This window comes from Lagopus leucura, unplaced genomic scaffold, assembly GCF_019238085.1.
Source record: "Lagopus leucura isolate 7727_CA_CO unplaced genomic scaffold, USGS_WTPT01 Super-Scaffold_100026, whole genome shotgun sequence".
Lineage (NCBI taxonomy): Eukaryota > Metazoa > Chordata > Aves > Galliformes > Phasianidae > Lagopus > Lagopus leucura.
In genome coordinates this window covers 5,257,987-5,274,258 of record NW_024962277.1, presented here as the reverse complement: position 1 = coordinate 5,274,258, position 16,272 = coordinate 5,257,987, and the positions used below count along the sequence as shown (strand labels likewise).

The 16,272-nt window shown below is 47.7% G+C and overlaps 1 protein-coding gene and 1 long non-coding RNA gene across 3 annotated transcripts in view; one reads left to right on the top strand and one right to left on the bottom strand.

Annotated features, from left to right (window-relative positions):
- Nucleotides 1–1,865: 1,865 nt before the first annotated feature.
- LOC122184987 lies at nucleotides 1,866–4,281 on the top strand. Its single transcript, XR_006180686.1, has 4 exons — nucleotides 1,866–1,931; nucleotides 2,336–2,403; nucleotides 2,488–2,604; nucleotides 2,882–4,281. It is a non-coding gene; the product is annotated as an uncharacterized LOC122184987 (long non-coding RNA).
- A 4,868-nt stretch (nucleotides 4,282–9,149) lies between these two features.
- The window catches only part of PHF2 (PHD finger protein 2), an 81,714-nt gene continuing 74,591 nt past the window's right edge, over nucleotides 9,150–16,272 (bottom strand). Inside the window, exons 19-23 of one of the 2 annotated variants that reach the window (XM_042880251.1) lie at nucleotides 15,076–15,353; nucleotides 14,487–14,582; nucleotides 13,737–13,846; nucleotides 12,317–12,578; nucleotides 9,150–9,962 (exon numbers count right to left, since the gene is read on the bottom strand). In XM_042880251.1, coding sequence (XP_042736185.1) covers nucleotides 9,874–9,962; nucleotides 12,317–12,578; nucleotides 13,737–13,846; nucleotides 14,487–14,582; nucleotides 15,076–15,353 — 835 coding nt within the window. In that variant the 3' untranslated portion in view covers nucleotides 9,150–9,873. The remainder of the gene's footprint in view (nucleotides 9,963–12,316; nucleotides 12,579–13,736; nucleotides 13,847–14,486; nucleotides 14,583–15,075; nucleotides 15,354–16,272) is intronic. The other variant, XM_042880252.1, reaches the window with a different exon arrangement.

Here is a 16,272-nt window from a genome sequence, read left to right as displayed (position 1 = left end):
CCCCCAGCCTCTCCCAGCCTGCCACATCCCCACTCCTCAGAACTCCCTTCAGCTGTGCCATGTGCCTGGAGCAGGCAGGCACCCCACTTGTCCTCGCTGTTGGAGCTCAGGGACCTTCTGACGGCTGGAGCATGCTGCTCAGGCTGTGCCACGTTTGTCTGCAAGGAAATGGGATGTTTATGTTTGTTCTAATCGATACTGATGGATTACACTTTTGTTCCGTTTAGCAGCTGTTTGGACCATTTTATACCACAAAAGGCGATTAAGATCCAAAGTACTGTAGGGCTGTGTAAGAGCCATTTAATAGCAATAACAACGAATAATAATGTGAAGTATGGCTTTAGTCATTATTATGTCTAGGGTTAGTTTGTTTTTTGTACCATGCATACATATATGTATGTATACATACACACACACACATATATAAGGAATACACCCGTCTGCTGATCTCTTGGAATAACAGTCTGTTCATCAGGCCTGTGCAAGTCTGTACCCGCACACGTACTGCGATTAATGGGGATTCCTGAGACAGACGTGTGCATCTGGAGGGCTTCACCTGGCTCAGTGCTTGATGGCTGTTCAGGGCCAGCATAGAGATCGGTCTGAGAAAGACATTTCCCTGGATGTCTGCATATAAATAAATTGCTGCTGACAAGGGATAAGTATAATAGAGGCTGGTTCCTTGTTATTGGCTAGAGCAGTGAAGGAGATAATAGCTGAAAATATGGCTGTAAATGGGAGACGCTCATTTATTTTGCACAAATTCTTTAAAATTAGACCTTATAGCGAACACTAAAACATATGACTATTACATTTAAATGACTGCTTAAATCCAAAGGAAAAAAATCATGTGTTCTTATCCTGTCTGACAGGTGGCTTACTTCTGATCCTACCTCTTAATCTTCTAAGTCATGTTTTCTTTCAAACTCTGTTATTCCATTTTAAAAGGGGATTGGGTTATGTAGGACAATGTATTATGAGGCATAATGCTCACTGCTGGTAAATAAAATATATTATTAGGAAAAAAAAAAAAAAGAAATTCAAGATCACTGTTGACCGGTGATACAAGAATGATATAAGAAGACACAACCATTTTCAGAGGTCTGGGAGATTGGGGTCAGACAGCCTCAATTTTCAGTCTTTGACGTATGTATCATTGTGAGCAAGCTGTGAGATAGAAGATATCCAAAAGACATGCTCAGAAATCTCTGCTTCTCATGCAGCCCCTTACTTGTGCACGCAGTGTCTGTTGTGCTCCTCCTTGCAGGCACAGGACACTCAGGACACATCTGGAAGGGCTCTGTGTTCCGTGTCCTGGTGGGTGTGTGTCAGTTCACAGCGAATGAGGTATACATGGTCGCTACTTGTCAAAGGCCAAACAGAGCTAAGCAAAGAGCTCCAAGAAATGATTATGATGAGCTCACCTGAGGGCTTCTTCTCCCTTAAACCCCGTCTCCCCTCTCCTCCCAGCCAGTGTTGCTGCAAAGGAGAGCACGCTATTGAGGTGCACCCACCATGACTGCACTTTAGAGACAAAACTGGGAGCAGATGCTCTTTGGCTTATAGTCAGTCCTCCAAAGTCCAAGAATATCCATTTAAAGAGACAGAAAGAGGCATGCTAACATTGTCCCATTAGTGGTTCGTAACATTTTTTGTTTACTGCGAGGCAAGCATGAATAAAAAAGAAATTCCCTGGTGTATGGGAACTGTTGAGTCACGGTCCAAATCCTGATTGAGCACCTGGGAAAGGACCTGGTCAGCCCTGGGAGCACAGGTGAAGGCAATTCAGCTGTGTGGTAGGGAAGGGTGGAGCCTGGCTGCACCTCTCTTAGACCTCATTTAAGGGCTGACTGGCAGGGGGAAAGGATCTCTTCCTGGAGATCCCTTCTTGGTGAAGCTTTTCCCTGTGAGCCTGGAATCTTCCAATATGGGTGAGCAATCTTCTTCCCTTCCTTTATAGCACCTTTCTGTTGTGCTGGTCCTTCCATCATCACATCTCTGTTGAAATGCCTTTCCCATTGTGTTGATCTGTCCAATTGCTACACCTGGCTGTATTGGTTTTATGGGTTTATTTTTTCCCCTGCTCCTCATTTAATAAGCTAAGATTGTTAAAACTCAGGAAAAAGTATTTCATGAAGCTTTTGTTGGGTGATGGTTGAATTGATGTTGTTGAATGAGAAAGATAGAGGAGGAAGGTCAGGAATAGATTAGGAATGGCTGTTTTGCTTTCTAGTTTGGTGAGGTACCAGTTAATTAGACCAGCCAAAGAACTGGGAGAGGGGGCTACCTGCATTGTGAGTCAACAGTCATATTAATGTTCCTTAATGGCTTGCAGAGGGACTGGAGGAAAGTTGAGCAGCAAGCACTGTGCAGACCTCCAATGTCAATAGCACTAGGCAAACAGTAAGTGATATTTTTTTTTTTTACAGCAAATGCAGAATCTGTGGAAACAGAGTCTGCTCTTTACATCCACATTTATTTCCACAGGTGTAGCAGGATAACCAACCTCTGACCTGAAAATCTATGCCCTTTCTCACTGTGGCCTGTCTTACTCCATACCAACAGCCTCTCACCTTGTGGTCCTAGCCTGCAAATGAAGAGTCTGTGAGTATTCTTCCTTTCACCTCTCCCAATCAATCTTAGCTTTTATTTTGCTTGTAAATTTCCTGCTGTGCATGAAATGATGTTCCTGTGGCAATGGCAAAGATTGTATGTGCCTCCCACTTATAAGTCTGTTTTGACATTACCAAGGTATGGGTGCTTCATAACAGAAATGGTAGGAAAGTTTTATGTGGATTTTTTTGTGGATATGTGATTCTTAAAACACGCATTGCCCTATCACATGTGAGATTTATCAATGTGCTTTGTGTCTCTCTCACAGCAGAAGGGTAACCACCTGGGTGACAGCCATAACAGTTCATGGGACAGCTCTTGAGAGAGGTGTGGGACCTGCAGTAAGGCCTGAAACTGATATTAACTACTTTTCTGTCATTAAGTGTCACAGCTTTTCTTAAGCTTCTAAGTTATGCCCTACATCAAATAAAAAGGTAAATCACCACGTACCTTAGTGGGCTTTGGGTCAAGGAAGCTGCCAGCCGCGTGGTTCTTGCTATCACAAAATGGGACCCTCTGATGTTGCTTATTCCTCATATGCTGCTGTATCCAGTCAAAGCATACAGAAAACAAGCATCAGAGTTTCTTATCTGATGTTAATTGTTCAGATAGTATTTGTGACACTGTACAGATGATGAAGAATCACAATGTTCTGGGTGATCTATCTTTTCATTTTACTCTAGACATAGCTTGGAAGCTTAAGAAAAGCAGTGGTGCCTAGAATCACACATAATGAATTGCTGAGTGGGGTCACTTTCTTGGGAAATTTGTGGTTAGTTCAGATTTCTTCCAGTGCTGGTGGCCTAAGGAGCAGCCAGAACCTTCCTGAAACAGGATCAAGTAGAAAGTTGCAACCACTGATCAGCTGAAGAATTATTGAGCATCCAGATCTGCCTGGATGTTTGAGGGGGGAAAAAAATCAGTGGTTCGCAGATGACTCTCTGATAGATGAGCCATGGTGAACGAGTGTGGCAATGAAATGGTGTCTTGGAGAAACTGAAGTGTTTAGGTAGAGGGAAAGAAAAGTTTCTTTTGTCTCAAGAGCAGAAAAAAGTCACCTCACTTGATGAAGGCTTAATCCCTGCAGATGGTCTGAAGCCACAGCATCTTTGTTCTCTCCATGCTAGCATCTGTTGAAAAGTTGTCATCACTGCTTATGCCAAATGCTGGATGGGGAACAATTTGTGTAAATCCTGCTCAAAATAACAAGCTCGTTAATAGCTTATATTCTCTATAAGCAGCCAAGGTACACTTAGCCATGACAGTTTTCTTTCAGTGGACTTTGAGGTATTATCAGCTGTGACAGTGTGGAGTGGGTGGAATGTGGGGAACAAAAGCCCCACACAAAGGAGGCACTTTAGGTCTGGGCTCCTCTGCTTCCTAGAGGCCACACAGTGCTGAGCTACAGTGAGATTCTTTTCTCTAATTAATATTTCGTTCTCTGGGAGAGTTTTGAATTATCCCTTGAGATATGTTAAAGGTTTGCACATTTTCAGGAAGAGAAAGAAGGCTGCTGAACTTGAATTAAGAAAGTATGTTGAAAGGAGCTGCTACAGCCTGTAACTTTGGGCAAGGGACACGTAAAACCATACAGTATTACTGCACTTTTCATTGTATTACTTGTTCTATGTCCTATTTCATGGTCTGCTCCAATAAAGTCATGCATAAATGCTGCTAGGAACCATTCACCCCTTTTTCCTTTCTACCTCCCGTGGACTGAGGCATCTGATACTTCATATTCTGCGGCGGTATTTGTTTTCCACACTGACCCACCAAAATATTTTATGACAGTAATAAAATGAAGTGCTTGTGTGGTTAGAATTGCTGAGTTTAGCAAGGAAAGTGAAAGAATGGTCACTGGAGGAGAACTGCTGGCACCAGCAAGTGCAGGGAGTCCAACCAGGGCAGGCGACAGGTCATCCAGGCTCCATGGTGTTTAGCTGTATGAGCCATGGGAGTAGTGCTGTGTACCCTTACAGATGTGGTAAATTGGGAGCTGCAGTAACAGAATGACATCAGTCATGACCAGCAAGGCTGTAGCCACACAGCTAGCTAAAAGGTGAAACTGAGCCACTTGTCATGGCTTTCACCTTTCAGGTGCTCTGTCCCAGGGACCAGGGAAGAGAAAGGCAACTTACTGCAGGGCTCCAGCTGTATGTAAAAGCTGAGCTGCTCCATCCAGTGGCTTTCTGTTCCCTTCACCAAGGGCTATTGTGAGGCAGCAGTCTTTTAATCCAGCTGTTATTCCTCAGGGTACAGCTTGTATCCCGAGCAAAGTGATTACAGATCTAGCCTTGCAAACTGGAGGTACAGTAAGAAAAATGATGCCACTGTGTTTTGAGAGGTTTACCTACAGGCATATCAGACACCATTTGAAGAAAGCCCTCCCTGGCTGTGCATGGAGAGAGAGGCCCTTAATCTATCTAATGACTCCCATGACATTGATATACTGTCTCTTTCATTGTTGTGTTAAGGACCTCTCAAGCATTCTGCTTGTACATCACTGGATGGTGTTATCCCAGCATGTTATGGCTGGTGGCACACCTGGGTTAGAAGGGGTGCTGTGGTGTTCCAGGAGAAACAGATTAAATATTGTTGTCAGTCCACCATGAAGCACCTGTAGAGCTTCCCCTGTGTGAGGAGTCATGCAGTATTATGGGCCCAGTTCACTGGCCTTAAGGGACAAGGGGCTTTGTGAGGCTGTGAGCAGAGCTGTGGCCCTAGCAGGGCTCTGGCCCTCTCTCAGCTAGTGGCAAGGTGTGATGACAAACGCTGGGATATGAGCTGCACAGCTTGTGCTGCAGCCCAGAGCTGAACCAAGATGGCCCAGTGACCTCTGCAAGGAAGGGTGCATCATGCTTTCCTCTGGCTGCCAAAGAAAGCTTTTGAAAGAGTAAATGAAAGAGTAGTGTAAACACAAGGCCTTTTAAGACGTATCTCCTTGTCACTTAAGTGAGTGCTAATTATTAATTTGATGAAGTTGAACGTGAAAGCAAGACTGCAGGGCTCACTTTTCAGGAGCAGATTTCCTTTGCATATGGTCTGCAAGCAAAGGGAGAGCCAAAGGAAGGCAAACTTGGGCTGGCAGCTCCAGGTTTGGAGCAGTGGCCATGGAGCCAAATGTTTGGTAAATACAGTTAGCTGGGGGAAAGAAGTATGTGAAGTTTGACAGAACAGTGACCTAAAAATCAGCCTCTAAGTGCATCTTCATGGCAGACTGCAAACAGGGAGATCTTAATTAATTATAATTATTACACTTTTAAGAGAAGAGGAGAAGCAGACTTTCTCTCATGATATACAGAGAACAACTTCAAAATTGTTTACACAAATGCTGTGAATTCTGTAGGGTGGGTACTACAAATCCATGTCAGATGTTAATGGAAAGAACAGCTTTTGTCTTGCAGGATGGCAGCGTGCCACTGTTGAAGTAACAAGCACACTCACTGTGGTGTGCTCAGAGCTGCCGGGGCTGGAGATGAAAGATGAACATAAATCAGCCAGCCTGATGTGGGCCTCTGCCCGCTGCCAGTTTGTAAATGATTCCTGTCAGTTTCAAGCCAGAAAGTGCAGAAACCTGAATGCTATTAGGAGTCATTCAGCTGGAGCATCCAGCAGCTTCTCTGTGCCTTTGTGTACAGAAATTGCCTCCCTGGTACTGCCATCCTTTGCACACTGGACATTGAATCAACAGACGTTCAGTTTCTAGACACGGTAGACGTAAAATCTACTGCAGCAATCTCTCCTGCAGTTAGCTCCATGTTGGCAAAGTGAGCCACGAATATTTCACCTGACTGCAGAAGTGTCAAACACAGCACTAACACAACACTAAGCACAGTGCTGCTATCGGAGCTGCTAGATGTCCTCAGACAACCTTGTCAGAATACATGTGGATGCACAGGAGCACTCTGTGGCCTCAGATGGCTGTGAGGAGATCCAGGTGTGTTCTTGCTGTGTGTAGAGCTGGATGCTAGGAGGAATAGGATCACTTGCAGTTTTGGTTTGGGGCAGCATTTGCTCGGCACTGAACAAGGCAAAGGGAGATGGGATGGTCTGGGGCCCATGAAGGTACTGCATGCAGCCTGCAGCTGAACAGGCTTTACCTCTGTTGTGAGGATGAGGCTGCTATGTGGATGGGAAGCACCAAGTCAGTCAGATGGTGAAGCAGGCCTGACCCCATTATCTAGCATGTGTTCTACTTTTATGTATTATAATTGTGTAGGAGAATTGGTTAAATGCGGAGCCCTCTGGAGTTTGCCCCAAAGAGATGAAGGAGTTGCTTGGGAATGGTGTCACCTGCACAGGGGCAGCAGCCCACCTGCAGAGACAGAGATGCTGCTATCACAGTGTTCACATGAAGGCCAAGGCAGAGCTGCACACCCCACCCCGACAGCTGATGCATAAGCATCTGGCTGGATGAAACGGACTATTTGGGGTGTAAATGCATAGGCAAAGGGAAGAGATCTGGCGTGGCCACACAGCATTATGAACTAGCAAGAGAAGATAGGAGTGATGATTTTTAACAAGCCGTTACATGGTTGCCTTAGAGACAAGACTGTAAAAGCCACAACTGGCCCAGAGGAGAACAGCAAGAAGTCCCCAGCAACCCAACAGGCCAGCAAAACAGTCCTGTCAGCACAAAATTACCCACAGGGTGCAACTCTGCAGCAGCATGCCAGGTTCCTTTCATCTGCAGCTGTGCTACGATATCACTCATTTCTGAAGCTGCGTGGACTGACTCAGAGCCTTGTGGTGATCTCCTGGGGCTGCTGGGAGTGGTACACGTGCATCGAGACACAGGGCATCCTCAGAAGCACTGCAGGAAACCTGGTAAGCAGGCAGCGTGTCCCCGAGCCTGCAGAGGTGCTCGGCGTTTTGTTGCGCCAGGTCCTTACGGGCTGTGGTTGTTTCTGAACTGTGAACTCCCCCAGCTGGAGAACGTGTGCTATTACCGTGAGCCACCTTAACCTCCTGTCCAAAATGTCGCTGTGAGGACGACGCAAGGAGGTCCCAGAAACTCAACAGGCTATCCAAGGCATTACTGTTTTGGCCTGTGAATTTGTAAGGAGCTGATGGCCAACGTGTGACCTTCTCTGCTGAAAGAGAGAACGAGAGACTCAGAATGCTGCCTCTCTTGGTGCTTTCATTGAGGTGCTGGTGCCCTACTCCCTACAGCAACACTCCCTGGCTCCTTACATACTTGCCATGCTGTTCTTGTCCAAAAGTCATTCTAACCCTTGGCTGAAAGTAAATTTTCAGCCTTCTTTCAGATCTCTCAATTTAGCGGAATTCACAGAGCCGTGCCCTGGAATCCACTACCTTTAACCCATCCACCATGTGGCACCACTGGTTGCCTGGTTTGAATGCTGACAGCATCTAGCTGGCACCAGTTTTGCACATAGTCTCTGACAACCTTGGGACAGACACAGGCAAAATCTCCCCAAAAAAGAAGCCATCAGCAAACAGCACACTTGGCCTGCTGTTTTTCTTAAGGAATTACAACAAAAATTCATCAAGAGACGCCTGTTTGTTTGAAGAGATGCAGCCAGTGAAAGGAGCCATGTTATCATCCCATTCTCTCATCGTCATCTACGTCATGGGGTTGAAGCCACAGTGCCTAAGCAGGGGACTTTGCAACACAAACCTTGAGCCTTCTGGGGCTGCCATAATGGGCAATTGAATGGCTCTCTGCAGGTCACAGTCAGTTCCTTTCACTGTTCCCGTAGCATGGGCCAAGAATTATGGAGCAGCCTGGGTTGGTGGATGCAAACAACGTTGTGTTATGAAAGAGAACTGCAGAAGCAGCACTGGCTGCACATTTCAATGGCATCACGTTCAGTCTTTTCTGATAAGGGAGGAGTACATGGGAAAGAGCACCACTGACTGGAGGGTCAGTCTGGATGAATGGCTCAAAGCGTGCGAGTTATCTGACCTTGCAGTGGGTGAAAGTGGCAAAGCTGCAGCACCTGGTGGCCTCCAAGAGGGGAGGAGGAAGCAGGGAGTACTGAGTGTGTATGTTTGCCTGAGGATTGCAAATGATGTGGGTAGAGGGCAGACGTGTCCAGGTGGAGCACAGGGTGTGTCATAACCATAAACCAAGTAACTGCCCTTCAGTGCTGGGTAGGAGCCAAGACCACATCTGGAGGTGATGGAAGGGACTGCTGCAAGCAGACCAGGTGCTGGCTTAGTGCTGGGGGGACGCTTGCAAAGGCTCAGCACAGCTCCTCAGTGCCTGCTTGCGCTGAGAGAGCAGCAGAACAGGGCAGACACCACTCTGAGCCTCTCGCCCTGCCCTGCACCCCTCCACCAAGCCCACGCACTGCCCCTCACCGACCCCACAAAAAGGCCAGGCCCAGGCAGTTGTATACAAAACCTGAAATAGTTTACTTTGCTTTCTCTTTTTTTTTTTTTTTTTCTTTTTTTTTCTTCTTCTTTTTTTTTTTTTTTCCTTCTTCTTTAAACTTTGCTCTAGGTTTACTTAGATTTCGTGAACTCGATACAAGAGCATTTGATATGAATTGGTAAATAAAACACCGTCATAGATAGATAGCCACGATAAACTTTGTTAGAAATGTACATGTCGCGAAAAAATAATAATACTAATAATAATAATCATAATAAAAAAAGCTGGCGTGACGCCCAGGCCAGCATGGCCCTGATGGCCGTGGGCTGCGGGTGGCTCTGGTTCCCCGCGGGCGCCGCGCCCCAGTAATGTGTGTATATAAACAAAGCCCATAAGAAATGTACAAATATAAAAAGCTACAAACATTAATAAATTACATCGTCACAAAACACGGAAACACTCCACAAGGTGCTAGTAAAATAACTGTCTCCCTCCTCGTACAAGAAGTTACGCAAAGAGCTGGTAAGGGCCGCTGCTACGGACAGCGCCCGGAGAGACTTTCCCCTTATAAAAAACAGGTGGTCATTATTCCAAAAGCTATGTACAAGCTACATTCTAGGAAAAGGATGCCTCGGGAAACGCATCAACATGGCACGGCCGGGGGGGAACGCGCCCAGTGCCCCCACCACACTCCGTCCCCAACCCCTCGCTGTCCTCACCCCCGTGGGCCGGGTGCTCTCTCACCTCCCGGCGCGCTCAGCGCCGTGGGGCCAGGCGAGGATTAACTTTTTGCGGACTAGTCACTCTCAGCACTCTGAGAAAGGACATCTATATTAAAAAATATTTATAGCAGGATTCTGTACACTCCGACCGCCGAAAGTTAAGAGGGTTGTTATCGCTGTGCTCCAAGTCAGGCGGAGCTAAAGGAGCAGCTTCCCATTCCGGTGGATCTTCAGGATCTTGCCGAGCCGCTGCTTGGCCGTGGCCATCCCCTTCTTCGTGCGCTTTCCTGGAGGGAGAGTGGCAGTGGTGAGCCCCAGGCTGGCTCCTGCCCCACGCCACCCCACAGCAGCGAGCCCTCAGCCCCGCACTACCACCCCGTCCCTACCCCAGCACCTCCAGGAGACCACAGCTGTCCCTCGAACTTGAGGGATTTCCCATGACCATCCCAAACCCAGACGTGCCTCAGAGACAAGCACAGTCTCTTGCCAATCAGTCTCTGGGATCTCTGAGTACCTCTCCACTATTTCACACATCCTCAAGGGAGAATCTGATGCACAGGGCCCAGCTTGCATGCCACCTCACTGACACCACCATCATGCTTTCCTTGCCCTCTCTTTCCCTAGCACTACAGACACCACCTGCAGTCAGCCCAGTCAGAAAGTCACTGAATGCATACACACATACACACGTTCAGATTCAGGTTAGCACCAATGCACTACAAAGCACTCAGAGTGGACAACCTTCCCTTTCCTCATACTCATGTGACAGAAACACCATCACAAACCAGACCCATGCTCACAGGCTGCACCATTCAGGAAGGTCTGTGTTCCCGCACACTGTTCCACAAGGACTAGTGCAGCAAGCACAGCTGATCTCCACCTCATCTCTCACCAGCTCCCACTTCACAGTCAGCAACTTCATGGATCTCCAAGGCATCTGAGACCTGGCAACTACATGAACCCACCCAACTCCTTCCTATCACACCACTAGTGGTGTATCCATGTATAATACCTCAAGAATCTCAGCTCCTTTCCACTTCTCCCATCGACTTTGTGTTCCAAGCCATGACGGTGTGGGTGACACTTACCATGGGACTTCTCAAGCCCAAAAGGCTTGAGTGACTTCCACTCTATAGCCTTTCTCAACAAGAATGTGCTTCTACAGCCACTGACAGTACTGAAAGGCAATTTATAATTTCGTCATTTTTCATCCTTTTGCCTCATTCTGAGTCATCTCTCCTCCCTGAAGTGGTCTGAGAGCTCCCTGATTCTGCTTCATCCCATCATCCCTTCATTACTGATGATACCCAGCCTGGAACTCCCTGTGTTCCATGCAAGAGAGACAGGTTGATGTCCGCTTGGTGGTCCCAGCTGTCTCAAGACCCTGCACTGGAGGTTCTGAAAGTGCTCCTTTCCCTGCATGGATGGGTATGCACTTCCGGCACACGGTTCCTCCCCTCCTCTGAGGATCAAGAGCTATACCACGAGCAAGGTGCGTTCCACATGCCCATACAAGCTCTCTTCACGATGCCCTGTCTGGTTTGCCCAACTCACTGGCCTGACTGGGGTCAGGCTCCATTCAGCACTTTTCTTCCCACCACTTCTTCCACGGACCTCTTGGACCTTCATGACACCATTTCACCACAAAGACACAATTCCAGGCAAGAATTTTCACTTCATTCCAGTTCTGTAGAGAGCCATAGGTGTTGCCAGCTCCTGGAAGGGCCCTAGAGTCTACCGTGAGCACATCCTCCTATATGGCCTGTGATGCTTTACTGGTTGGCACCCCTCCAAGGGGCTGCAGGACACCTCACACTATCTCTAATTTGCTCCACTCACATACAGAAGAATACTGGAAACAACTGCCACATAGCCTCACTTTTTACAACAGGTCTTTCCTGTGGGATCGCATACTTGATCTTCATCATACACAGTGCACTTGACTGGAGTTCCTGCCCGTCCCACACACCTGCCTTCATTGTGCTTTCTCAGCAAAGTTCAAGCAAGGAACAGGAGGTCCAAGCCCAGGCCCCAGACAGCTCCGGCTTTTTAATGCTTTCCCTACAGCCGATAACAAGTGATCTCTTCGTCTCTTGGTTCTGCTTGTGTGGTTGGGTAACTCCCAAGGCTTGACATTCCTCTGTTCCCTTGTTGCAGCTCTCAGGACAGCTTTGCAGATTCTCACTGCTCTACACTTGCCAGGCAGGATGTTCTTATTTACACCTCTGCATAGCTACTGCACAAAAAGAAGCCTAAAACAGCAGTGCCTGGCACGGCCCTGAGCACAGCAGCCTTCATGGATGCCTCCTTCCCTTGTCAAGGCTTCACCAGACAGGCTGGACTGTGATGTGACCACTGCGTGTCCTCCTCAGAAAGCCCAGGGCACGCTCGGAGTATTTCCTAGCATAGGATGCCTCACAGTCTACAACAACAAATGCCAGGCAGCAAAGCACATATTTAGGCCCACGCTGCCAGGGCAGCCAAGGCTATGGGTCAAATCTCCAACCAGGTTTGTCCTACCAAAACAATTCCACAGACCCGTGACAGACACCACACACGGAGGCCCTGCAAAGGGCATGGATTATATGACCAAATCACCCTTCCCCATTCCTACACCATAACCCCAGGCGTTTCCTGGTACCTTTGGCGGAGGCATTGTTCTGCGAGGATGATGAGGGTCTCCTCTGTGTGAGGAAAACACCGGGTGCCATCGGCTGCGATCCCCTGTTAGGCTGGGCGGCCCCAAAGGTGCTGGCCCCTGCGGTGTACTCGTGATCTGTGAGGCTGCTGGCATGTGACTCCAGCTTCGGCTCTGGTGAGCTGCCTTCCTGAGCTGGTTTGTTCGCGTTGTTGGTTGACAGCTTCTTTTTGGTATTTTTTTTCTTCTTGCCTTTTTGTTCCTCCTTTAAAATGACAAACATGAAGCTCAGATTAATCCTCAGAAGACCTTTAGCTATGGCAAGGGCCAGTGGTGCTGCTTAGGGTCCTGATACAACGAAAAACAACGAAGTTTGCCACGTACAAACTGCTCAGAGTCTGTTCCGATACCATCTCGCTCCCAGCTCTCTGCCACATGCACACGCTGCCCTTCTTGCATCTATATGCGCCTTGTGCAGAGCCTCCTTGCTTGTTAACTCTCAGTGCACTGCGGTGAGAGGGAGCCAGCCAGCGCCAAAAATGACACTGCCTTGGGAGACCAGCGTAGTTTTGTATGAGCAAGCCTTTCCATGTTCCGCATACACTGACATCTCCTATCTTCAGGTATCTTCATATGCTTTCATAATAGAAGGACATTAAACACCCCACTTATTCACAGAAGCTGCTTCATGCTAAGGTAACACCTCTAGCTGCCCCTACACACACAGTGAGCAAAGGGTCTGTCACTGTCCTCTTTCCCTCACCTACCTACAAGTCCACTTCCTGACAAAAGGCCGCTTCCCAACAGCACCCACCACAAAAGCACAGTGCCACCACATGCCACAACTCCAGCAACTCCCCAACCTGTCTCCAGCAGACCTCGTACTTTGTGGTGTCACATTTGTCGGGTCAGTGTGCATGAGGCACTCAGCACCTACCTGACCCCTCCAGAGACCAGAGAATACTTTTCTACAGCCAGAAGTGCCTCAATACATTTGCTAAACTGATGTTAGCTGCCCTTGGTTAACCAAAGCTTTGGGAGTAAGCCCTAATGCTCCCCAGCAGCCAACTCACACAGACAAAGCAATCACACCACCCAGACCTCCAGCACATCAATCTGCCGCTCACGCACTCTCCTTTTGGGGATCCTGCTTCTATCTCTAGCCCGCAAGAATGCAGGTAGATACGCATTCTCTCTCAGTGCTTCTCTGCATGCCCAACAGACTTCCTGCTCTGCACCATTTAATTGTCAGCTATGTATGGTGCAACACTGCTGGATTTTCCTCCTGTTTTTTTCCCCTGAGACTGATAAGCCTTGCCAAACTGGCACAAATAAACCCCAAGAAGGGCTGGCACTGCTCTGGTGTTTGGTCATGACTGCAGCTTTCATTTCCTGACAGCTACTGCTTCTTAAGCAACCTCACCTGCTGTGACAACTTTGCGGCTGCAGCGGCGAGGCCGGTTTCGATGGAGGCAACCCTTGTTCCCTCTCGCACCGGTCTGTCTTGCCGAGGCACTGAGGGGCCGACTCGTGCTGCAAGGAAAGCAATCAGAGGTGAGGCAGGTGCAGAGTGCCCATGTGAGCTGCATAACCACACACTGGGCAGCGGGACTGCCCTCCTGAGCAGATGGACGTGCAATGTCACAAGCTAAGAAATGAGCTGCTTGTCACACAGCAAGCTGTGGAGAATCCTTCATTAGTGGCCACAGCAAAGGGTGCCCATGGATCCCCTGGCCTTGCACTGCCTCTGGTAAGCTGCAACAAAAACAGCCTTCCAGAATATCAGCAATGGCTGAACCCAGGGGAGACCATTCCTACGTTTCCTGCTTGTTTCTCTTTACACAACACTAAAAGCCAGGGCTGATCAACTGTCTGGGTTTTCACTACTACACTACTGCCAGCAATCCTTCCTTCACAGGAGCATGAGGAAAAATAAATCAAAAACCTACCCCAAAAAACACTTCTGCCAACTGATTGATGGAGAAAAACTAACACATTGGTACAAGTCCCAGCATGTGAAATCTTCCCCAACTGTACTGGAAAGGGTTAATCCTTCACATTACAGAGAAATTGCTCATTTTTGGTCTTACAGTTTCTGCATTCCTTGAAAAATGCCTGGCTCCTTAGGGACCTGCATGGCTTAGTCTGAGTAGCACAAATTGTAAGAGCTTACCTGTTGGGCTGTAAGGGGCATCATCGGAACTTTTCCTTTTCTTTGATCGAGATTTGAATACTGGATTATCTTCATCCGATTCAAGAGAAGGGTAAACTACAATAGGAAACAAGGAGTAGTTTCAGTGTAGGAGACAATTATATACTGCAGAGAGGCCCACTTGCTCTATACAGCAATGGTGACCACAGGCATCACAGCTAGAAGAACAAAGTCCCCCAGAGGTACTGCTGAGAGGTAACAGCTGGAAACCATCTGGGGACATTCTCCTGCTCTTATCCATGCTACACTTACAAGGTGATGTCACTGAGCTGTGACCAGCTACTTTTAGGGTACACAGAGAAAGTTTTCAGACAGGAAAAATGAGTCTCCCTGTTGCCTGTGGAGTGGCAGCATAGCTGGACGAAAGACAGACAAGTTTCTTTATCCCAAGTTAGACTGAAACCCTCCAGCTCTGCACTGTGCAAACCTCATGATCCCCTGTGAGACAAGATGTGAATCTGCACACCAAGGAAACACACGCAAGGGGCGTTTGCAGATATGAACAAATACGCACGTGTGCACACTTATCAGACTGCTTTGTTGTGCTTACCGTAATCTGAATCTTTAAAACAGGCATCTAAGTGGTCCTGATCTTCATCATAATCTTCAATGTCAATACTGTTTTTTGTGCTTTTCTTTAGTAACCGTTTGCCAGCATTTTTGTTGCCACCGCCACCTGCTTTTTTAGAGTTCTGTGAGGAGATGGAGTTATTCTTGGCCTGGTTGGTCCCCCAGGAGGCCTGCAGGCAGGAGTCCGACGACTGGAGGTTTGCCATGGATAGCATGCCCTGGATTGCTTCCTGTGTGCTGGGTGAGGCAGGTGGCTGACTGCAGGAAAACATGGAGAGATACAGAAGCCATCAGCAATTCCATGAAAACACACACTGCTCACAAATAGCTGACTCCTTTCACCTGACAGTGCTGCTAGGGCAAACTTCCTATTGCTGTACTTTAACCAGGTGAGCAACCAGCACTGGTTATTTTTACTTTAAGAGCAACATCACCATGCATTAAATTTGGGCTTGCTGCCTTGGAAGTCAGGAAGCTGTGAACCACTTGGCTATGCATCTGATGTGCAGCTCTTTGGTGGCTGTCGTTGCTGGTGTGCAAGGACAGAGGCCAGGTAACTTTTCAAAGCTCCCAACAGCGCAGCATTTCTACCCCCCAGCTCTGAGGGTATGAGCCCCTCACTCATACACCCAAATTCCACCTTCCTGTAACAGAGCTACAGAGGACAAGAACCACGTTTCCTTCACTGAGCTGAAGGATGAGGTTCCTGCTCTTGGCCAATGCCTTCCCAAACTCCTTTCAGACTCCTCCATCCCTTCCTTCACACGACAAAATGTGAAAGCAAAGCCTGAAGAAGGTGAGGGGGGACCACAGAGGTATCACCCCAGCATGCAGGCTCTCCTGCAGCCCAGTAAAGGGAAAGGCTTGGGAAATGAAGAGGGGTAACTGAGCAGCAGCATCACTACACGAAGCAGTGGAACAGCCTGCACAGCCAGGGCTGACAAGATATGGACTGGATGAGAGGACTACAGGGTGGTGAAAACTTTGCTCATCTCATCAGAAAACAGCAATTCTGTGAAATGCAGAAAACACTGCAAAAAAAGTTATGCAATAGAAGCCCCTAACATACATCATTTCCCAAGTAAATTAGCAGTACCACGTCACTTTCATTTATTTGATCTTAATTTAATCCTCTTAAAGCCTTTACAAGACTCTGGATAGAGTAACATATAAGATA